This window comes from Saccoglossus kowalevskii, chromosome 9, assembly GCF_978046115.1.
Source record: "Saccoglossus kowalevskii chromosome 9, keSacKowa6.1, whole genome shotgun sequence".
NCBI lineage: Eukaryota > Metazoa > Hemichordata > Enteropneusta > Harrimaniidae > Saccoglossus > Saccoglossus kowalevskii.
Genome location: NC_140649.1, coordinates 36306756 through 36332438, shown reverse-complemented (window position 1 = coordinate 36332438; position 25683 = coordinate 36306756). Strand labels below are relative to the sequence as shown.

Genomic DNA, 25683 nt, shown 5'->3' with positions numbered 1-25683 from the left:
CCTATTTTGACCCATGTTTTCACGGTCAAGCCACAAATTTTAAGATTTTCGGCAATTTTAGCAAAATGGACCCCGTTTTCAATAGGCTGCGGAACACTTCTATCCGAAATCAAAAGTGAGTACCCCCACTCCCTGTTACTAGACAGTGAGCAATTAAGGAAGTCTGTCGTAATTAAGAAAGTCTGATATAAGTGAGAAAGGCTATTGTAATTAATGCGCACTTGTATTCGTATTAGTCACAACACACATAAATACGCTGGTTTCCGTCACAGTATTTATTGCCTGCACCTGCAAAGAGCACATAAAAACAGTAAAGTAAAAGAAGAACCATGACAGTCGTTTCCACGTAAAAAAGAATTAACCAACGGTGGTGGCGCTTTTTCGAGAAAGCGCCAGCAGCGTCGGGCTTGTGCCAGTGTGTTACAGAAAACAAAAATGGCAGTGAACGCTAGCCAAGAGGACTTATTGAAATATTTGCAGAATCAGATGACATTTGACGATTTTAATCAACGGATCGACGACTCGGAGCAGGTGAGTCTCAGCCTGTATTGCGATTGCATGTTTTTTCCGTAAGTGGGTTTGACTTGATTTACTTTGGCATGTTGAACATGGAACAGTATGCGGATGACTAGCTGACAATAGTATTTCGGAGTCCGCAGACGGTCTACAAAACTGCCTGAACAAACTTGTGGGAAGTGGTATATTTGGACGTAATATTCTTTGTCCAGCAGTCAGACACGACACATACTTATCAATGAATAACAAGTTGTTACTATGGGAACATAGTATAGAAGAGCCCTGAATCAAATGCTTATATATCCTCGTGGGGATTCTGAATCTGAGCGGGGAAACTTTGATATAAATATACAAAACTGGGCAGGCCTCCAGAAGACGTACCTACATTTTATGCATTTTTTTTAATGCTATCCGTACTGGATCTCTCACATGGCCTACATTGTACATATCCATTGAACCATATGGATAGTCAGGCAAATGATTGATTTGTTTTCATATTTAGCTTTATTGCAAATTAGTGTACATCTTGCCAATTGGATGTTTGCCATTTGCGTTGCTCATATCTGACCCGACCCTAACCCTAATGCCAAGACACGTTCCTGTTAATAATTGCTCAATAATGATACTCTGTTGAGCACTGTCTGCGGGTAAGTTGCATTGATGACAACTGAATAAACAAGTCACGTTTAAGTAATTTCCACTATTAACAAGTGGTTAGATTGTGACAATAAATGTGTGGACAAATATTTGAGATTAATTTTGGTGTAGACAACTCTTGTTTAATTATTTTGCACCATTACAAGTTATTAAATTGAGAGAATAAATGTCTCAACAAATATTTAATACTTAGTTTGGTGTAAACAACTTGCGCTTGATTAATTCCCACAATTACAGGTTGTTAAATTGAGAGAATAAATGTGTGGACAAATATTTTAGACTTATTTTGGTGTAGACAACACTCGTTTAATTATTTTACACCATTACAAGTTGTTAAATTGAGAGAATAAATGTATGGACAAATATTTTAAACTTATTTTGGTGTGACAGCTCTCGTTTAATTATTTTACACCATTACAAGTTGTTAAAGTGAGAGAAAAATTATGCGGACAAATATTTTAGACTTATTTTGGTGTAGACAGCTCTCGTTTAATTATTTTACACCATTACAGTTTGTTAGAGAGAATAAATGTGCGGACAAATATTTTAGACTTATTTTGGTGTAGACAGCTCTCGTTTAATTATTTTACACCATTACAATTTGTTAGAGAGAATAAATGTGTGGACAAATATTTGAGACTTATTTTTGTGTAGACAGCTCTTGTTTAATAATTTTACACCATTACAAGTTGTTAAATTGAGAAAATAAATGTGCGGACAAATATTTGAGACTTGTTTTAGTGTAGACAACTCTCATTTAATAATTTTACACCATTACAAGTTGTTAAATTGAGAGAATAAATGTGTGGACAAATATTGACCATTATATTTGTGAGTAAATACCTGTCGTTTAATTAATTTCCACCTCTACAAGGTTGTTAAATTGAGAGAATAAATGTGTAGACAAATATTTGATACGTATTTAGGTGTAAGAACTTGTGTTTGACCAACTTCCACCATTGCAAGTTGTTAAAATAATGAAATAAATATACTGGTATCATTGGATATTTGATTTAATTGTGAAACTTTCTAACAAAATGTTAACTGCTGGCTTCGAACCCTCAATCAACAATTCCGCAGACACAGTATAAATTCCACAACACCACAGAAGATATTCGTCTGTTGCCTGAATTGTTTTCGTAATACAGGGAACGCCATCGACACTTCAACAAAACTTACCTTGACTTGGGTCTTGTTTATCTCTTGTCACAATCTGGAAACTGTTGAACAAATTGCGCGTCGTCCAGTTTAAGACACAAGTTATTTTATTATTTATTCATTCAGTTTTGCGTGGTGGAGTTTTGCGAGGTTTATTATTTTTTCGCGACATTCTTTGTTTACTTGTGATGGTTTGAGGGATTTCAGTTTATTTGATTTATGTTTTTGCGGTAGCTCTGAGCGGGACTCGAACCCACGGTCTTTTCAAGCTAATTTTGTTTTATTTTGATGGCACGCTTATGTACCACGCCACGACGTTGGTCGTTGAGTGGTGTTCATTTTTCTAACTACTCCAGTGTTCCGATGAGTTGAACGGGAAAGCCGAAACGATTGCTGGTTTCTTATTGATAGTGTGATTCAAACCCATGTCATTTGTATTGGGTGTTTTTTTATTTCCTATGTTGGCTACGCCGTAATATGCAACCACTTCCCGTTTTATTGTGATTTTGTGAGTGTTTAATGATGTCTTCCTCACCCGTCACGCCATGACCCAGTTTCAACCACACGACCATTTTGCAACAAAGTGCGTGCCCCTCGGCGTGAGCCGACTGACTATATGATCGTTCTGTTCAACTGTTAAGCTAGGATTTTTTACCGTTATTATCATTATATTGTCACATGATTTATTTTACTTTATGTGTAATGTCTTAAGTATCTTTATTGTAATTTGTATATACCAATTCGTATATACCGAGGAACGGACCCCGATTGAAGGTCATGAATTTTGTGACGTCACCAATTCGTGTGTAGATACGGCTTCTAGAACGGTTCCCAAAACTGTGATTGGTCAATACAAATTTTGTTACATTCAAGCTTAGGCGGTATAAACGATGTCTATAGCAGTATAATAATATAAAACGATACTCAATATCAGTAATAATAGTAAACAATAAGCATATCCATTTCTATTCCCGACAAAACTAAATGATTACTGTACAAAATGGTACCTAAATGTCATTGTTAAAAATAAAACAAAAGTGATGATATTTAACAACAGTAATCATAATAAATATGAATTTCAAAATAAATAATGAAGAGATAACATCAGTTTTTGTTATTTAGGAACCATTGGGTCAGTTGATACATAGCTGGGGAGGGAGGTGCCCCTGAGTGCTAAAATGTGTGACCCACATAAAAGCTACAGGAAAGCACGACTCAGACAGTCAACTGACTGCTCGAAATGACTGTCAGTCATGAATTTATGCAAATGCAAGGCGTTAATCCCGAGTTGTTTGTTCAATCTCTAGGTATGTTTATATAATTGCAGAGTTGATGATGTAAGTAATATCATGGAAATGATATTCTGTGAGCTGTTTGTCTGGTCATTTCAGGGGCGATGTTGGTGCTCCATGAAGTGGTCCGGTCGGAGCAAGTGTGGATGGCACGAGCTGAGGTGCATGTAAGGGTGGAGACTGTGTGTAATAATTTCAATAACTTCCTTAGTGTATGTGCCCCCAAAAAAGACGTTCCCAGTTACAGGGCTTGTAAACTTGCTCAATTCTTATTTTTTCAGTGGAAATAGAGGTGAACTAGGTCAGTTACAAGAAGGGAAAATGAATGGTTTCACCCCGTTGTCATTGACAAGTCGAACAAGCTGTGGGTACTGCCCTAGATTAGTTTATTGCCGAATGTGACGGGCCTGGCTGGTCATTATAATAGCGGGGTTCTTTCGAGGGGCTCGTCAACAAATAATTCCCCGACAAATTGCCATGAATATGCGAATGCTTCTCAAATTTAATTTAAGACGTTCTCGACAATTTTAAAATGTGTCTTAAAATAAATAAATTGAAAAAATCCCGCAAAAAATTATATGTTCCCTGAACTATATTCTCGCAATGAAATGATTGTTGACCGACAACATTGCAAAAAAAAAGGTATGCGTGTCCGCGTTTCGTGATGTATAAGCCGCACATATATTCGTGTATATTTGGCGTCGGGCAACTGGGTATGCCCATGCCACACAGCCGTATCAAGAAGTTTATGTTTGTTTGTTTGTTTAATTTGTTGGAGCCTTTTTTTTTCACCTTCCGACAAGACACGCTATGGCACATGTTGTACTGTGCGATACTATACATTGTGTATGTCATTCAAATAAACCACAATTTCCGTTGCAAGCACAGAACTAAATAAGGAGCTTTATGATGCAAGTAAGAAAACTGCTTTAAAAAGATTGCGGGGGCCAGTGAGCATTGAACGTGATTCAATAAGTCCTTTGAAATCCGATAATAGCGTAATGCATCATGTTAGCTTACAGAGTTAACACCTTCGTTTAAAATTATAAAAGCCGTGTACCAAGTAAACAACTCGGCGGACCATGCAAATTACGTTTCCCATGACGCACTGGTACAATCCCTGGGATTGCTGAGCCGCACTTTAAAGAAACAGTGTCTTGAAACCCAAACAAGATAAAAAATTTATGGACATGCTGACTTATCTGAAGTAAAGAAAATATACAATATGAGACTGTAAATTAAAAATGTGTAATACAGCTAACTGAAATGTAATATTCACTTGCATATTGAATAGTAGTACTTCACTTGCAAAATACTTAAAAAACACAATTTATATAACCTAATATAAATTTTCCTAATATAAATAAGTCTGTGTTTTATAATATCTCTTAGTTTGTTATATACCATACAGCACCCACCAATGGTGCAATTGCGTAATATAGTTAATATTATTATTGTTGACTTGTTTATTGACAGCATGCTTTCTCTCTATTACATGTACATGTAGGTATCAGGCGTCGTAAGTGATGAGCCACAGCCTAGCCATTCTGGCGCTCATCCCGAACACAACTATGCACAAAATCAAGGGATGCACATGACAAGCGATGATGATGAGGAAGAGGAGGATGATGATGATAGTGGCGATGAAGAGGAAGACGGGGAGGAGGGTGAATCAATGCCCATGGATCCACAGATCACCCAAGCCTATCTCCAAGGTTAGTTTATATCAATTCAAGGGAAATGCAAATGTGAAATATAATATATTAGGAGTGATCAAACACATCATGCTACTGTGGGAGAGTTTGGGAGTGGGAGACGTAAACAGAAAGCATATCCTGATAATCCACATTTTTAAAGTGTGTATTTATACTTTGAGAGGGAAATAAAACAATTTCCCAGTAGTGAAATCATCTGCCCAAACAATCCATCCTAACAAGCTCAATCAAAAACAGTGGGTCGACCAATACAATCTTACAGAGCTTTTAATGAGAATGACTACATTAATATTATTACAAATATTTTCAGTTTTTACATTAAAATTGTCAGTCAGATAACTAACTATTTGAAACATAGACAAATCCATTCAATATGTAAATGTTAAAAACACTTTGTTATCACATAGAGCCATATATTAATTAAAAATATTCATCAGTGACTGTAAATTATAAAACAAGCCCCTATGTTATTGAATCATGTCCACTCTGTGAAAATAACAAGGTACAATCTCTTTTTGTGACTAAATAAAAGAAATCTGAGTAATTTGCTAATTTCTGAATTTTGTACTTTGACATACCTCTTTTATAAGATTAGGTTGATTAATTCGATAGATAAATGTGGAGATTTGAAATGGGTGAAATTCTTTGGCATACAATGATGTTTAAGGGTGAAGCCTACTCAGGAATGCAAATACCAAGAATTTATTTCAAAATAAATTGTACTTCTGGGCATTATGAGAATACTAATATTGTTAATGATGGCTACTTATTGTGTCCTTGAATTATTTCAAAATCTGGGTTTTATAAAGTGTAAATTTTTCTTTAACATTGTGCTCAATGGAATTGTTCAAAAGTAATGATTTTTGTAAAATATTAGAACAATTGTTTACAAAATACATCACTGAAACCTACAAAAAAATGCTTTTTCATGGTGCCATGAGACAATATCTTAATGATTTTACATAATAGACCAATGAACACTGACATGTGGTTTAAAGCTTAAAGGGAAATCGCTCAATCCCAATTAACTCTGGCTCTGTCCACTTTAAGTAAATGAAACTTATCTTTCTCCCCTGTTCTGCTAATCCCACAAAACAATTACAACTGATATAAACATCCTTTGAATGGATTACAATTTGCGTCGTCGTGATAAAATGATGCGGAAGTATACTAATTCAAGTTGATGATGGCGCACTAGTAAATGCAGCAGTCCACTTGATACTGAACACAAAATCCGCCGACTTGTCATGTTTCCGTTGTGTCGGTCTATTGACGGTACTGATCTCATACTGTAAAACTGAGAATGAACTTTCCTATGCATCCGTATATACACACTATTCCTCCAGACTGCTAATATAACGTCAAGGACGGTCAAGGTTTTTATATTTCTGTCGCAAATCGGTAAAAAAAATATGAATTTACTATTGCCACTAAATTTTCATATAATATCCGAAAATTGGGGGCGACAATGAAAAGGTTTACTGAAGATTATAAGTTGAGGTTACTACACAGGAATTCTCGTGATAAAATAACAAAATAATGTTGAGTAATAAAAAGGCGCAGCGACATTGCGGGCTTATCGTGTAACCTGTTTATAACATTTGCCTGGGAAATCAAAATGTACAGCCTTGTCTTCCATTAATCCCAGCCTGTGTGTGCAAGGTTGGTATCGGATTGTATCTTGTATGAGATTTGAGTTCTTGTGGTCTAGTGGGTGAACGTGAGGTTTACTGTACAGTCAAAATTAATTGAGCGGCGAGAAAGAAGAAAGCGTTCTGTCAAAGCAATTTCACTTAATTTTAACATTCCATGCATCTATAGCGTTTGTAATTATTACAAAATTGATGTTGTTTCAATATTTGGCACCATGGACCTCAACTACTGGTTGTGCTAGTAAAAACAAATGGACATCTTGTTGAGTCGTTTGCAAACTTGATCTGATAAAACGGTTTTATTGATTTATATATCAAAAGCCCAATCAGATGAGTGTACATATTCATACGCCTTTAGAATTGTATTTGAAATCACAGCTTGATCTCTAAACATTGTGAATAGCACATTTCCCGGAGCTCCCGCCACGATGTGAGCGGCTTGGTTCGGATTAGCTTACTAATTGCGGTGGCCATCTTGTCCCTATTTATTGTATCAGTTCCCCTTTAAATCTGTAAAATCATTTCAAGTCTTTAACATACAATTTATGTAGTAACGAAATGAGCCATTAAATTGGAATCAGCAGTTATGGTGTTCACAAGTTATGCGTAATGGAAATTGACTGATTTATATTTTATCTGGAATGTCTAAAATATTGATATGCAGCGCTGTTTCAAATCTAGCTTTGGAACACAACTAGCCTAGGAAATGTCAAATGTTCCATATTCTATGTTTGCTTGAACGCAGTGCCAATATACATGTATGCCATGCAAAATATTTGATCACAGCCAAATCTACATAAATGCTAACGGTAATATTACCGTACAATACCTATTGTCTTCTAGGAGACTTGTCATTCAATGAATTTGCTGCCATGGTTGATGACTCAAATGTTGAAGCTGACGTGGAGATCGGGGCATCGGAAGGTAATATTAGAATACCGCAGTATGATTTGGTGTTCATAGTTTCTAAAGTTCCTGCATATTTAAGTAATCTTGTTAAATTGTATATTATGCATCTGTCATCGTAACACTATAAGTTACAGCGTGCCGTAATTTTGCGGTATTGTACTGGATGTTTTTGCATCCTACCATATAACCATTATGCGCATAAGCATCTTCTAATAATAAAAAAAAAACATGGCTGCCTCAAAGGTTTGACCGGATCCCACACAATGAATTTTGCTAAATCTGTTCTAAACTCGCATAATTCCGCTGTAGTGTCTTCGTTCATACTTTGCAGAATCCTTGTAATAACCTTATATTAGTCAAGCAGTAACTTGATGACCTCCGAAGATGCTCAAAATTTAACCACAGCCGAACTACAGAACTGCTCAGCTATGTTCTGCTATTGGCCTGGCTATATTTATTACAGTACACATATTACTTCACATGTCAATGGATTCAAACACATTCTTGCCAATACGACAACTTTAAGTCACTTGTAGAGTATGTAGAGTACATTGTATCTGTGCATACTTTTAAAAAAAAATCTATGTTTTGGAAAAATATATTTTATTTCATTCTTCTTTTGTGTTTACAGATGTGAGTGCATTTGAAGTAGAAATGCGATTTGACAGAGAACAACGAAAACAGCAACGTAAGATGCAAAAAAGAAGAAACCGTGTTCCTAAAGCTCTGAGGGGATTGATGGGAGAAGCTAATTTGCGCTTTGCACGAAGTGACCATGAAGATGCCATTAAAATGTGTATGGAGATTATACGCCAAGGTGTGTCATTCATGGGTGATAGATGGGGCTGTGTGTTTTATAAACCAAAGCATTCACATCTTGAATGAGTATATGTAGATTTTTATTTTATTCATTTTATTTCAGATAATGTTTCATATGAGAAAAACATTTAAAAATGAAAATTGAACAAAGAGTTGTACTTGTATGTAATAAATTTTTTTTCTTTTTGACCAGCACCAAGTAGTTATGAACCATTTCAACTGCTAGGTATGATATATGAAGATAAAGGAGACATAGAAAGGTCATTACAGGTTAGTATGCAGACATTTTTTTGAAAGATAACTTTCCTAATATATGTTGAACAAAAACCATGTGCTATCAAAGGTTAAAAGTACATAGTATTAATTGAGGAACAAGTTACATTTGTAACTAGTAATTTTCTCGCCAAATTTTGCTTAGATATCTTGTACTAATTTTTTATAGGAACATTTCTAAAATTTATTTTATAGTATTCTATACATTGAGATTAATACTGAAGATGTGGTATTATTTGAGTAATAGGAATATTATTTTTTTTTTACATTTAAATATGATGACTTCATTGTTCTTGTGCCTAAGTAAATATATTATTGCATTTGGGGGAGGGGTCATATTTATTTTTGCCATGCATCGTTAGTCTATATCCATTCATTCATTTGATTCTCAATGGGCAAGGTGGTAATAGTTACACTAGGTTCATTATTTATCTACAGCCTTGCTACTTATGCAGTACTTTAAAAAAAGACATTTTAGCAGTTTTCATGGTATTTCATTTTTTTTGTTCTGCTTGTAGTACAGCTTCAAAATGGTAACAGTGTGAAGCAAAGACAGTGTAAGCAGCTAAAAAATTAAAACAAATATTTTTAGCACTTTGAGTGCCCACAAATGTGTATCCACATGGAGTTGGACAAACTTATGTATTTAATAAATTATTAAATAATAAATTGTTATATAACTCTTCTTTTACCTCCCCCTTCCTGGTATCGATTTCAAGTAATCACTGATCCTTGTTTATACCATTCTTTCCTTTATCACAACTTTGTTACGCGCTAATGTTATATGCAAATTTTAACGCGCGACGTAGACACATCCTATTACATAGTAAAAGTGGGCATTTAATTTATTCATGAGATGCATTAATAAACATGAAATGCTGCGTGCGTGCAAGTGTGATCTCCGACACTCTTCTGTAAAATGGTTTCTACATCAAATGTCGTTCGCATTGCTCTTCGAGATCTTTCTAATGAAAATAATCAACATAGCAGCAGCACAATTCATGGGAAAATTGTTTACTTCTGATCATGTGACAACAATATACGAGTCATTCTTTGCAATAGAGGTCAAAGATCGCAACATCCGGTTTCTGGCTTTACGGTTGTGCTCCTGCCATGTCGCGCAATCGCAATGAGTTTTAATTTGTCAAATATTCAAGTGCAAATGCAATTGTGTCACTTTCTAATGCCATCCATGTCATTACAGATGCCATATATGTAAAGAAAACGAACTTTGAAAGGTTCGAATGCGTGATTTTATGCCACAGTCCTGGCGCGTTTCAACCCTTGGGATATTTTACTATAATAGGGCGTGTCTACATCGCGCGTTAAAATTTGCATCTAACATTAGCGCGTAACAAAGTTGTGATAAAGGAAAGAGTGGTACACAGTCCCTCAACGTTGAGGGACTGTTAGTGGTATAAACACGGATCAGTGATTACTTGAAATCGAGACCAGGAAGTGGGGGGGGGGGGGGTTAAAAGAAAATTTATATAACAATTTATTATTTAATAATTTATTAAAATACATAAGTTTGTCCAACTCCCTGTGGTGTATCTATACTTTTAGCCGCTGGTTAAGAAAGTTTGTGATGCAGTATTTTGCAAGAACAAATTTAAAAGTATTTTATTCCTACATGTTTTTTTTTCCAGTTTTCTTTGATTGCTGCTCATTTAAGTCCTCGTGATGTTGAAGAGTGGATCAAGTTGGCTGAAATGTCGCTGGAACAAGATAACATTAAACAAGCCATCCTGTGCTACAGTAAAGGTAAATAAATGGTTATCACTGCATACAACAAAATTAAAATTGTTATATCTGTTAACATTGTTTGTTGTCCATGAGACTACATATATTGTTGGAGAAAAATGATAAGGACATCTTCTTATGAGAGTGGTAGAAAGGTCAGAAGTCAGGGAGGATAACCCTTTCAACACAATCAATTTTCGTCGCAAACATTTTGTTATTATTTGTCATCATCATCATCATCATTTCCTTGTCTCCTTTGATCTTCTCACATTCTTTTTGCTCTTCTGTGCCCATGTTAAGGCTATTCTTGGTATGTCATTCCTTTCAATGCGTAACACATGTCAAATTCACTTCCACCACCTGTTTTTTTACAATTTCACTTATTGTTTGAATGTTTGCACATTATCTGATTTCCTCATTTGTGATCCACATTGGCCAGTGTATTTTTTTTTTATTTTTTTTTTTAAATTAATTATTTTATAATTATTTGTACTTTTCTATAATTTTTCGTTATAACATAATTATTCATCACTAAAACATCTGGATCAAAAAAATTGTAAAAAAAAATAATAGGAAAACGGTTATTTCATGCAAGGTAAACAAAAGTTGACTTTACCATTCAAAAATTAAGGAATCCCATTTACAGATTTAAAACTGCTAGTATAGTGTTTGCTTGCATCATGCTTGGAAGACTTGAGTTTAACTCTTCCCTGATTGAATAGCAAAGAATCGACCCTCCCCCTGTGTGGGTGGACTGGCTTTGATACTGCATTACAACTTCCACGCTATTATGATAGGATATGGTCACACATATGTACATGTAGTCATTTACATGAATATGGTTTGCATGGCTTAAATGCATCAATTTAACATGAGCTTTTCACAAATAAAAAAAGTCAGAAAAGACAATAGTGACATTAAATGTTGGGAACTGTCACAACAACATAGCACTGTTGGGAATAGGAAACAAATATGCCTCGGTTTATATAAGAAGTTTGCAAATTATATTTTGCATATAAACATGCAGTACATCATAAGAAACCTATGCATATGCATTTTATTGCAATATGTAACATTCAAGCTGGTTGACTGCATGTGCAGCGCACATTTTTAGCTCCGCTGTCGACTTTGTCGAGCAGAGCTTATCGTATGAGTGATAATGTCCATCGTTGTCCGTGTCAATGTTTTACTTTTTCGACTTTTTCTTGAAAACTATAAGCCTGAATGCTTTGATACTTGGTGCATGTGTACCTTGGGTAGACCTCTCTTAGATTTGTTCATTTCATGATAATATCTCCAATTCTCTAATTTTGGTGAATATTTTTGTAATGTTTGGTAAAAAGTGATATTTTCAACTTCTTGTTTAAAACCGCAAGTCCAATTGCTTTCAAATTGATACTACATATATGGGTACTACATGTGGACCTCTCTCAGATTTGTTCATTTTGTAATGATATCTTTAATTCTCTAATTTTGGTGAATATTTTTGACATTTTTGCTAAAAAAAGATATTTTCGACATCTTGTTAAAAACCACAAGTCTGATTGTTTTTATATTACATATATAGGTACTACATGTGGACCTCTCTCAGATTTGTTCATTTTGTAATGATATCTTTAGTTCTCTGATTTTGGTGAATATTTTTGAAATTTTTGCTAAAAAGTGATATTTTCGACTTCTTGTTAAAAACTGCAAGTCCAATTGCTTTGGTATTACATGTATGGGTACTACATGTGGACCTCTCTCAGATTTGTTCATTTCATGATGATATCTTCATTTCTCTAATTTTGATGAATTTTTTTGTAATTTTTGGTAAAAAGTGATATTTTCGACTTCTTGTTGAAAACCGCAAGTCCAATTGCTTTGATATTACATATATAGGTACTACATGTGGACCTCTCTCAGATGTGTTTATTTCGTGATGATATCTTTAATTCTCTAATTTTAGTGAATATTTTTGTAATTTTTTGTTAAAAAGTGATATTTTCGACATCTTGTTAAAAACCACAAGTCTGATTGCTTTTATATTACATATATAGGTACTACATGTGAACCTCTCTCAGATTTGTTAATTTTGTGGTGATATTTTCAATTATCTAATTTTGATGATTATTTTTGTCATTTTTGGTGAAAAGTGATATTTTTGAATTATTGTTAAAAACAGCAAGTCTACATATTTAGGGGCCCAAGCCTGTAGGGCGTGGCCCCTATTCTTATTGTTCGTTTTTTTCTTCTTCATCTTCTTTCTTCTTTATTCTTTCTTCTTTCTTCTTTCTTCTTTCTTCCGTAACTTTTTTCGTCAAGTCGTTTGAGAAAACCGCTGAACGGAATGGTCTGATAATGCTCTATACTGATAGTCCCTAATGTGATCTGGTGCAACATGCTTTCAGAATTTTGATTGGCCAATTAGTTTGGTAGCCATATTGGATTGAAATAAAACCGGAAGTGGCTGTTTGACCACTTTCTGAGGGTCTAGGCGTCTAGATTTTTTTATGGTGTATAGTACAACTCGTGTGTAATAAATATCAGAAATAAAAACTTTAGCGGTCATGTGACTTTTCCCGCCATTTTGTTTTCCCTAAAAACGGTAAAAACACTTAAAAATCTTCTTCTTCAGAACCGCCAAGTAAAATGTTCTCATATACAGTACTTAGCTTCTATATATGGAGCAGATTTAGATTTGAGAAATTCATTATGATTGGTCACGTGGTTTGGCCGCCATTTTGGGTTTGTTCTCAACAGGAAGTAGTTTTTTACTCATGCCACACTTGAGCGTTAATTTCAAATATTGCGTCATGGCATGTCCCTCTCTAACCCTTTCAGAAACCTAAAAAAAATTTCAGATCAGTCACATGGTTTCGCCGCCATCTTGGATTTTAAGCAAAATTGATCAAAAGTTTGGGCATTTGTTTCTCAGAGGTGAGTCAACCAATCTACTAGATGTTTTTATATTTACCATGCCAGGCCTTAGCTCCATATAAGAAAAATAATATTATTCTGATCAGTCACATGGTTTGGCCGCCATCTTGGATTTTGTGAAAATAGAACTTATGCAACTACATGTTTTGTATTAGTCTGATTTCTTTCAAATTTTGTATATGCATTTGTGTCATCAGATGCATCATTTTGCCCCAATAGCACACTGCTAGGCCACGTGGCTGGGCACCCATGGGGTAGGGGCTTCTAACCTCATTAATATGCATAACTGTTATAACTCAAGCACTGTTGTAGTTAGAATGATGAATCCTGTGTTATTATGACAACGTTGAACAAGAGATTTGATTAAAATAACAAATGACCATATATGGTCATGTGAGCTCATTAATATGCATAACTGCCATATCTCAAACACTTTTGCAGTTAGGAAGACGAATCCTGTGTTACTATGACAACATTGAACAAGAGATTTGATTATAATAACAGATGACCATATACGGTCATGTTAGCTCATTAATATGCATAACTGCCATATCTCAAACACTTTTGCAGTTAGGAAGATGAATTCTGTGTTATTATGACAACAATGAACAAGAGATTTGATTAAAATAACATGACCATATATGGTCATGTGAACTCATTAATATTCATAACATTAATATCTCAAATAAATATATGGAACCAACTGCATGGGGTGGGGGCTTCTAACCTCATTAATAATCATAACTGTTATAACTCAAGCACTGTTGTAGTTAGAATGATGAATCCTGTGTTATTATGACAACGTTGAACAAGAGATTTGATTAAAATAACAGATGACCATATATTAATAACCTTTATATCTCAAATAAATATATGGAACCAACTGCATTTCGACCTCATGGTACTAATCATTCAAACTAATTGTGTATCATGTGTATCATTTGACATTATTTTTTATGGCATGTATACTTGGGCCCCTGTGATGCTGCTTGCAGCTTTAATGTTCATTTTCTAATGATATCTTCTGTTCTTTAATTGAAATGTGCATTGCTAACAGCTAAGCTATCTCAGCTGACAGGCTGCTTGTTGTATCTTTGTAAACTACATTCTTGCAGCGTTAAAGTATGATCCCACTAACTGTGCTCTGATGTGGGAGAGAGGAAACTTGTATAAAAGAATAGAAGATTACAGACGAGCTATGGATTCGTATCAAAGTGTGTTAAAACTGTTACCAATGAACGAAGGCGAGAAATATTTGGAATTAGCCAGAGAGATGGCTATGGTATGTCTGTATTATTTGTCTTAGATTCTGCATTATATTCTATTATTTGTGTTATTCATAGAGAGTTGTTTTTGACTCCCATGTGCGAAGCATAAAATGGGAGTCTTTGCAGTTAGTGTGTCTGTATGTGTGTACTTGCATTGCTATATGTTCCGAGGACAAAAATACAGATATGTAGCAACTTCCGAGGACATACACACCTTCCGAGGACCTTTTTCATAGTCCTCGGAAAACATAATTTATATTAATAGTTAATTCGATTATTAATACGTTTTGCGTAGCTTAGGTTTAGTATCGGGGGAAGGTATGGTTCACGTTATATTAATATTAATATAATTATACCATACCTTACCCCGATACTAAACCTAAGCTTCGCAAACATTTCTATGTTCAGTCACGGGATATTCAACTCTTGTTTAATTAAACCAAATTAAAATGCAATTCTCCATTGTATTGCATTGTAATTGAGTTTAATTAAACTCCAATTAAAACGCAACCCTATATAGGAACGCGTTTTAATCGAGTTCATATCGCAACTATATTAAAAGTTAATTCAACTATATTAAAAGTTAATCCAATGAAGTCCTCGGAACATATTGCAATACAAGTATGTGTGTGTGTGTGTGTGTGCGTGTGTGTATGTGTGTGTATGTATGTCCAACTGTTCCACTGCTATCTCAAGAACCATACATCGGTTTTTGATGAAACTTGGTGCATAGATGCTCTGGGCCAATGCGCAGATTTGATTAGGTTTTGGTAAAAATCAATGCTCGTTAATTACCTAATTTGCATGATTATTAGCTAATTTTTAGCTGTTCTATGACTGTTCCACTGATATCTAAAGAACCACTCATTGGATTTTGATGAAACTTGGTACATAGATGCTCTGAACATATGCGCAGATTTGATTAGTTTTTGGTAAAATTCCGTGCATATTAATTACCTAATTTGCATGATAATTAGCTATTTTGTAGTGGTTCCATGACTGTTCCACTGATATCTAAACAACCACTCATTGGATTTTGATGAAACTTGGTACATAGATGCTGTGAACTAATGCGAGGTTTTGATTAGTTTTTGGTAATAATCTGTGGATACTAATTACCTAATTTGCATAATGATTAGTCAATTTTCGGTTTTTCCACTGATATCTCAAGTACTAATCATCACATTTCAATGAAACTTGGTACATAGATGTCATATGACACTGCACAGACCTGATAGTTTTTATGGTAATATCAGTACATATAATTACCTAATTTGCATAATTAATTAATTTTCAGCTTTTGATATAAGTAGTGAGCATTACATTTCAATGAAACTTGGTACTTACATACTCAAGGACTATGCTGAGATTGATTGTTTCAGATAAATATTTGTGCATATTAATCACCTAATTTGCATAATTAGTTAATTTTCAGCTTTTCCACGGGTATCTCAAGTACTAATCATCGCATTTCAATGAAACTTGGTACATAGATCATTTAGGACTATGCAGAGACCTGATTAGTTTCAGGGTAAATAATTGTGCATATTAATTACCTAATTTGCATAATTAATTTTCAGCTTTTCTACTGATATCTAAAGTACTAATCATCACATTTCAATGAATCTAGAATTATGCAGAGACCCAATTAGTTTTTGATAAATATTTGTACATATTAATCACCTAATTTGCATAATTAACCAATTTCCAACTTTCACACTGATATCTCAGGTACTAATCATCACATATCAATAAATGTTTATACATGGATGCTGTAGGACAATAGACAGACCTGGATAATTGTGGGTTAAAATCTGTACATATTAATTACCCAATTTTAAGCTTTCACACTGATATCTAAAGTACTAATTTCCATTTTAATGAAACTTAGTACAAAGATGCTCTAGGACAATGTACAAACCTAATTAGTTTGGGGTAAAACTCTGTTCATATTATTTCTCTAATTAGCATAATAATTCATAATTTTTTGGTTCTAATCACATTTCAATTAAACTTGGTACATAGAGTTTTTGTTACATTGCGCAGACCTCATTAGTTTTACAATCAAATCTGTTCATGTTAATTTTCTGATTTGCATAATTAGTTTTCAGCTAAGTAATTTCAAATTATATTTAATGTGTCTCCAATACTCTCAGCACATGGGAGTTCTTTCTTTCTTTGATTATTGAAGATTATTGTAGAATGGTGTAGTACTGGAAGTATATTTGAATCAATTTTTGTGAAATTCATACCTCGATTTATTTCTTGTGATGCAGTACAATCCAAGCACAATGTAACATTTAACTGGCTTTCAGATTCCCTAGATCTAGCTTAACTTGCGTTCAAAAACACCATAAAGGATACCGCAAAGTATGCATGATAACAGTACAGCTGGAGTATCGACCGTCAATGCGCGGCGTACAGTCTGAGTGCATACTTTGAGGGATTCTCATAATAACCTTATTATTATACATCTTTTCCTTCCAATGATACATGGGAATGCCGAAATCCAAAATGTTTTTGTTGAATCCAGTAAAACTCTGGTGGCAGCCATGTTTGTTTTTGTTATTAGAGGATGGTTATGCGTGTAATCATTCCATATTTGGAATTCACATTTCCTAATATGGTAGGATGAAAATACCCCGTAAAATACCACAAAAATTACGACACGTTGTAACTTACAGCCTTTCAGTGACGATGTGTAATAAAGGTAGATATTACAAAGATGTAAAAATGTAAAAAAAAAATAATTTTGGCCTGTGGATGGCACTGTAACAGCGAGTCAATGATGAGTAGTCTGTTTATGACCTTGACTTAGAATGTATTTTATTTTGTATTTTCATATTTTAATTCTGGGGAAATATAGATCAATAATTGCTTTGAACTATGTTTTACAGACTTACCACAGGATGGGTGATACGCAGCAAGCAATCGATGCAATGCAGAAAGCTGTGGAGAATCACCCAGATCTTATCAGTTCTGAAGGTATGTTACTCATATTCCTCATCCCGGCAAGATGTGTACCAGTTTTATGATGTTGGGTGTCTTTCCTAATTTAAGTGGTATAAAAAATGGGTTATCATATCATGCACATTTAAAAAACACCAAGCAAATTATTGTAAGTAATTTTCAGAGCATGTCCCAATGTGTTTCCTTGAATGAAACCTATATCCAAAACTTTGAAAAAATTCATAACTGGCAAATAAATATTAAATTAAGTGAGATAAAATAAAATATAATCAAACCTTTATTAAGCAACCACCCAAGGTATATTTTACAATTCATGATCAATTATTTCATTAATAAATTTATGTCAATAATTTCTTAGTTTAAAGTTCAATTTGTCAGCAAAAGAGAATATTAAATATTCTTGTTTCCCTGATTGAATTGAATTGAATATGTCAGTTTATATAGAACAGTGTAAATACTAAACATGTAACCAACTTCCATCATTTTGGCTTTTACACATATGTTCATTTTACCAACCTTGTGTCAAAAGGGTGATCACTGAACCCATTAGACATTTTCTCTATATACAAGTCACTTTTATAAAATGCATTGATGGTCCAAAGATGGTCGTGTATCAGGTGATTCTTATATCGGTCTTCTTACACATAAATTGCATTGGGATTTTTATATAGGCAGGTGGTCTTTACATAAGGGTGGTCACTAACATACATTTAACTTTATATGAAAAAATAATAATTTATAAATATTTCAAATAAATTGCAGAAAAAAGAAGAAAATGAATCTGATATTACATGGTGATGAATTAGAGATCTTATTCAATAAACTTATCTGTTTCAAACTATTTGTTATCAAAACTTACACTGATACCGAAACTTGGGACCCAAACACAACATACTGCTACAACTGTAATATAATATGAATTTACATATTTATATATATTTTATCTCAGACGTGAATATATCCAGTGAGCTGTGTATGTCAATGAAACAGTATGACACAGCTTTGCAGATCCTTTGCAGACACTGTGGGGTAGTTATTCAGCAAAGAACGGTGGATCAGCTGGAATCTTTAGATCAAATCGACATTCATGATGTAATCGTACCAGCAGAGATACCCATTGACCTAAGAATTAAACTAGCTATATGTTTGCTGCATACAAAACACACTAAGCCTATACAGGTCAGTACTAAACTACAATCATGAATAATATGTTCTGGTGATAATCATGCAATCAGTGCTAATTAACGTAATTGTAATAAGTAGTGAAAATATCAAAGAAATGGTACCAGTTTTATCAGCTTTTACAGACAAATGCTTTGATGGACATGGTAAGAGTTTGATATTGTTTGACTCTTTCAACTTACTGTACATATTTTCTCATCTATAGACTATCTTGGCACCATTATTTGAAGAGAGTCCGGATGAAATGGGTGATCTGTATTTAGACATAGCTGAAGCCTATATAGATGTCGGTAAATACATCGTTTTTTATGATTGCTTAGCTGTTATTGGAAAGCATCTTATTGAGATCCTCACTGATTGGTTGTGTTTGATGTGTAATTAACTCAGATAGATAGAATTTTTTATTTGGAACGTACCAATGAAATCTTGAGTAAAGTCCAAAAATAACAGAACAAAACATTCAGGACAACAAAAACTTACAGTACTAAAACATATCAAGAATATAGAAAATAAATTTTGCAAAAATGCTAAGAATGAAAAAAATCATTACTTGAAACAATAATAGAAAATAATTCATCCATGCTAAAATCTTCCAAATTTGGGGCGTCTGGATAAGCAGCCAAATTGTCATAGTGCATTACACACTCAAACTTTATAACAATGTATTTTACGTGTGTACATCACATTTTATTACTGATCGCTGCCCGTTACTAAAATGCTGCAGTCTCATTGGTCGTTCAGTACCACATGCAGCTCTGTTATCAGATAACAGGGCAGTGCAGTGCTTGAGGTTATTGCTTGAGCATACAAGAAGATTGTGTGTGTGCATCTCATAATGTTTCTCCACATTGGAAAGTTTAAAAAACAAACCCATTATTACATGTATATGTTGAGGTTGGGAAATCCTGCGCATTTTCATCTGGAAATTTACCTATGTGCGTATATTTGTATGTTGTTTACAAGCATCCATGACATGCTAACAACATTTTATTTTATTTTTAATTTCCACTACCGCTATATTAAATTTTTCAACAGTTCATGGTATTATAATTAAAATAACTTCCCATTATTGCCTAATAACAGAACAGAGTGAGGATGTTTGCTTAAAATATAGTCTTGACTACCCATTATTGTACACATCCGCATATTTAGGCAGTTTGTAGTCTCTAATACCCTAATTAAAAATGACATAGGACAAAAAGTGTGTTGTTTAAATACTAATTTATATCAAAAGCAAAGAAATATTTTTTTTAAAGTAGTAGAGTTCATTTTACACTATTTAAAAACATTGAAAGTGAAATTTTTTTTTTATCAATTTCTCAAAAATATTTGAACAGATGGAAACTTTAGTTATATTTTCTGTGTTAACTATCATTAAAAATTAAAAAACTTATTTTTAATTTGTCAATCTTTTTTTGCAGATGCTTTGTAATCTGGTATCTAATTTTCCTTACATTTAGCACTTACAAATATATCTCAGTTCTATAATCAACCAAAGCATCAGTGTTTTTTTTATTCAAATCTTGTGTTATTCAAGTGATAGTCCGAAAAATCAACTAAGTAATGTTTATTTCACTAAGGCATTAAAGCATGTGGTTAATATTTGTCTCTTTTAAACACCAAACAAACAGTTTGGTACAACATTTGGGTACAGCATTTTGGGTACTACATTTGGGTACAGCATTTTGGGTACTACATTTTGGGTACTACATTTGGGTACAGCATTTTGGGTACTACATTTGGGTACAGCATTTTGGGTACTACATTTGGGTACAGCATTTTGGGTACTACATTTTGGTACAGCATTTTGGATACTATATTTGGGTACAGCATTTTGGATACTACATTTGGGTGCATCATTTTGGGTAATACATTTGGGTACAGCATTTTGGGTACTACATTTTGGTATAGCATTTTGGATACTACATTTGGGTACAGAATTTTGGGTACAGCATTTGCGGTACAGCATTTGCGGTAATACATTTGGGTACAGCATTTTGAGTACTACATTTGGGTACAGCATTTTGGGTACTACATTTGGGTACAGCATTTTGGGTACTACATTTTGGTACAGCATTTTGGATACTATATTTGGGTACAGCATTTTGGATACTACATTTGGGTGCATCATTTTGGGTAATACATTTTGGGTACAGCATTTTGGGTACTACATTTTGGTATAGCATTTTGGATACTACATTTGGGTACAGAATTTTGGGTACAGCATTTGCGGTAATACATTTGGGTACAGCATTTTGAGTACTACATTTGGGTACAGCATTTTGGGTACTACATTTGGATACAGCATTTTGGGTAATACATTTTGGGTACAGCATTTTGGGTACTACATTTTGGTATAGCATTTTGGATACTACATTTGGGTACAGAATTTTGGGTACAGCATTTGCGGTAATACATTTGGGTACAGCATTTTGAGTACTACATTTGGGTACAGCATTTTGGGTACTACATTTGGATACAGCATTTTGGGTACTACATTTGGGTACAGCATTTTGGGTACTACATTTGGGTGCAGCATTTTGGGTACTACATTTGGGCACAGCATTTTGGGTACTACATTTGGGTACAGCATTTTGGGTACTACATTTGGGTACAGCATTTTGGGTACTGCATTTGGGTACAGGATTTTGGGTACTACATTTGGGTGCAGCATTTTGGGGAGAACATTTGGGTACATCATTTTGGGTACAGTATTTAGGTACAAACTTGGGTACAACATTTTGGGTAGAACATTTAGGTAACCTTTATTTCCATCCACTAGGTATGTACAAAGAAGCCAAACCAATTCTTGCATTGCTAGTGAACTCTGAGAAGTACAATCTGGTAAGTTGTTAGTTGACCTCAAGGGGGCGCTTTTTCCATGTCAATGTGTTAAAATTGCTGTTGGCCTCAAGAGGGCAGTATTATAATATTGCTATATTTTCACTCTTAGAGAAAGCAAACCAACACAATCTCTTATTTATGCACCTTTTCTGTAATAAGGCCCAGAAATAAACGAAAAAACATGGTTTTGGTCAATTTGTTTTTCTAAGGACACGCATTTTTGACTTCTGTGTGCGAAGAACACAATGAGAGTTATTGCAGTTAGTGTGTCTATGTGCGTGTGTAGTAACAATGTTGTGACAAATTCAATTTAACTTTACTTCCACTTGTGACGACAGGACCTACATTGTGATGACCCTCACTATTTTCATAATTTATAAATATAATATATAAATGCTTAATGTGAATTTTAATATTAATATTAATATTAATATAATTGTACCATACCTTCCCCTTTGCTAAACCCAAGCATCACAAACATTTCTATGTTCAGTCATGGGATATTCAACTTTTATTTAATTAAACTCCAATTAATATGTAACCCTATATAGGAGTGCATTTTAATCAAGTTCATATCGCAACTATATTAAAAGTTAATTCAACTATATTAAAAGTTAATCCAATGTGTGTCATCACAATGACAGTAAGACGTGTATGTGTGTGTGTGTGTGTGTGTGTGTGTGTGTCTGTCTGTCAAGAACTACTCATTGCATTTCAATGAAACTTGGTACATAGATGCTCTAATGGATTGCCCAGATTTAATTAGGTTTTGGTTCAAATTTGTATTTATTAATTGCTTAATTTGCATAATAATCTGTTTTACTCATATCTCAAAAAACTACGCATTGCATTTCGATTAAACCCTGGTAGATATATTCTCTGGGGTAATGTGCAGATATGATTGAGGTTTTGGTTCAAATCCATGCTTAATAATTACTTAATTTGCATAATAGCCAATTTTCAGCTGTTTCGGGACTGTTTTGCTGATATCTTCTAGTTGGATTTTATTGAAACATTATACTTAGATGCTCTGGAGTGAATGCATAGACTTGGTCATGTTTTGATCTGATCTGTGCATATAATTTGCCTAGTTTGCATAATTATCAAGTTTCTATTATTTCGCAGAAACTACATTGGATTTTGCTGAAAGTTGTTTCGTGAATGCTATTATAAAATAATGTGTATAAATAATGTTGATGAGGCTTGCGTTGAAACTTGTGCATATTAATTACCTAATTTGCATAATTAGCATTTTAAGCTGTTCTAATGATATAATGATTTTGATGACATTTCTTACTATGGGATGATATGTAGAGTTGATTAGCTTTGGGTTGAAATCTGTGAATATTAATTACCTTATTTGCATAATTCAGATATCTCAGAAACCACTCATTGTATTTTGATGAAATTTGGTGCATATACTAGTTGCACAGGCATAATCAACAAATCCATGATTTTAGCAATCAATTCTCTGTATATTAGTTATATGATTCGCAAAGTAATTAAACAATTTCTGTTCATTGCAATACGTCAAGCTGCTTGAGTTCTTTCTAAGCTTTCTTTGATAATAGTCATTATTTTGGATGAAGTCTGAAATCAGAAACTATTAATCAAGACCATTTGCATATACATTTACTTACTTTTGGGGGACTTTTAAATTTGAGTTCAGGATTCTGTTTGATAAAAACTGTACAGCCAAAGCCATCATGATATACTTGAATCCGTGAGAAGTTGTCTGCAGTTCATGCAAAGTGGATATACAACTGTAACTGTGATGATAGCATGTGATACCATATGCTTTAACATGGAATTGATCATTAGTAGGTTTGTCAGTTTTTGATAGCATTAAAGTGGCAATAAATTATTCAGTGTTTAATTTGATATTGTATGTTTTATTTGATAACTGTAATTGCATGTACATGTATTTTAAACAATTTTTTTACCAGAGACGTTCAATATGTCCCATTCCTTCATCTCGCGGTGAAGTGAAAATCAATTATTTGTTCTTTTCATCCAGGCAGCTGTTTGGTTGCGGTATGCAGAATGTGTAAATTGTCTTGGAGAACTTCAGTTGGCATCAGTGTGCTATCATAAAGTAATAAAGTTAGCACCATCGCATTTAGAAGCTCGCCTGGCTTTGTCAGCCATTGAGCAGCAGCTTGGACATACAGACCAAGCATTGCAAGTACTTTCACAGGGTAAGTACACAAGCAATGATTTGAGTGATCTTGGCAATCAACTTTATATATTATAGGTAAGAAAAAATCACTGGTTAACTTTTCAGAAAGATGGGTGCAAATAAACACTCAAATATTGTCTAAATCTTGATGTAATTTGGTACACCAATTAAAGTCAGCTTTCGTCACATTTTAAAACATATGTCTGCATCATTTTTTCCAAAAATGGGATGCTATTTTCATTTGGTACAATATTTTAGAAATAAATTAACTTTTTTACTTTTAACTTTCAAACTTTCATAATTATCATATACATGTATCTATTGAAGTAAATCATCAACATTTTCTGCTGCAAATCGTTTAATGCAAAAATGAATTTGAGGTACATTACTGTAACAATAAAATCATCTGCAGTTCACTATTTAAATTTAAAGTACTGTCTCTCATAATATTGTTTGACAACAACTTTATTAATAGCAATGTTCAATTTATGATGCACAGCAATGGTATAACTGTCATGCTGGAGTCAGTGGTTCTGTACAAAATGTAGAAAATACCATGTAATGTAATTTCAGTGGTAAAACATTCATCATTTGGTGTTATTTCAGATATCAGTGAAACCATGGAAACAGAAGGTGAAGAGGAGGAGGTTGTTCTAGGACAAGATATCCAGTTACTACATCACAAGTGTCGGATCCTACAGTCACAATCAAGAACAGAGGAGTTTATAGAAAATGCACTTCTATTAATGGCATACTACTTCAAAGATGTCAAACCTGAGGAAAGTTTACGTAAGTCACTTCTATTATGCTAATTATATTGGCATTTAAATATTAAACATTTTGTGACATTAATTTGGTGCACGGAAAGATGACATTCTGTCATTTTATAAAGCCATGAACTAAAATATCATGACTAATCCTATTCCTTGTATCAAGTCAGGTACAGAATGGGCAAAGCAAGAATATGTTCACTGAAGTTTATTTCATCAAAATTGAATACCATATTTTTTCCAGTTTTATTTATTGTTGTGTGAATACTTTATGAATCTAAGCCAAATGGATATAACCTGTCTGAATTAAATTTTGGTGAAAATCTTTATTTTGTGAAAGGTGCCGAAAGCTGATGTCGGCCATTTTTAATAAAAGTTAGTAGAACCTGGTTATGTGCTAAATCGGAAAAAAGATGGACAATCACCAATTTAATGTATTTTTAATTTAACCATCAATTATTTGACATTCACATACAAGTACTAGAGTAGGCTAAAAAGTTGTGAGCTAATTTACTGGTGCATCATCTTGAATAATATCCTACTATAGTTATGAAATTTGTAATTTGATAAAATGAAATTCACAGTCAATAAACTGAACGGAACCAAAGGAAATCATGAGTGGCAATTATTCTGTTTATGGCTCAGGTCTTTACAGTTGCTTATAAATATATTTTTTCTTGATGATCAACCTCTCAAGCGATCAACAAGCTGACTGAACTTGATTTTGGGGGACTACATTTTGACTTAGGATCTCTACAAAATAATTGTTTGCTTTCATGCTTTCATACATAAAGTAGCAGGACAGCCTCAAATCCTT

The 25683-nt window shown here is 33.8% G+C and overlaps 1 protein-coding gene across 1 annotated transcript in view; it reads left to right on the top strand.

Moving 5' to 3' along the window:
* Nucleotides 1-402: 402 nt before the first annotated feature.
* The window catches only part of LOC102809754 (general transcription factor 3C polypeptide 3-like), a 36578-nt gene continuing 11297 nt past the window's right edge, over nt 403-25683 (top strand). Inside the window, exons 1-13 of the mRNA XM_085503461.1 lie at nt 403-531; nt 5131-5338; nt 7834-7914; nt 8531-8716; nt 8912-8988; nt 10641-10755; nt 14769-14935; nt 17819-17906; nt 18841-19070; nt 19279-19363; nt 21856-21917; nt 23935-24115; nt 24703-24885. Coding sequence (XP_085359587.1) covers nt 436-531; nt 5131-5338; nt 7834-7914; nt 8531-8716; nt 8912-8988; nt 10641-10755; nt 14769-14935; nt 17819-17906; nt 18841-19070; nt 19279-19363; nt 21856-21917; nt 23935-24115; nt 24703-24885 — 1759 coding nt within the window. The 5' untranslated portion in view covers nt 403-435. The remainder of the gene's footprint in view (nt 532-5130; nt 5339-7833; nt 7915-8530; nt 8717-8911; nt 8989-10640; nt 10756-14768; nt 14936-17818; nt 17907-18840; nt 19071-19278; nt 19364-21855; nt 21918-23934; nt 24116-24702; nt 24886-25683) is intronic.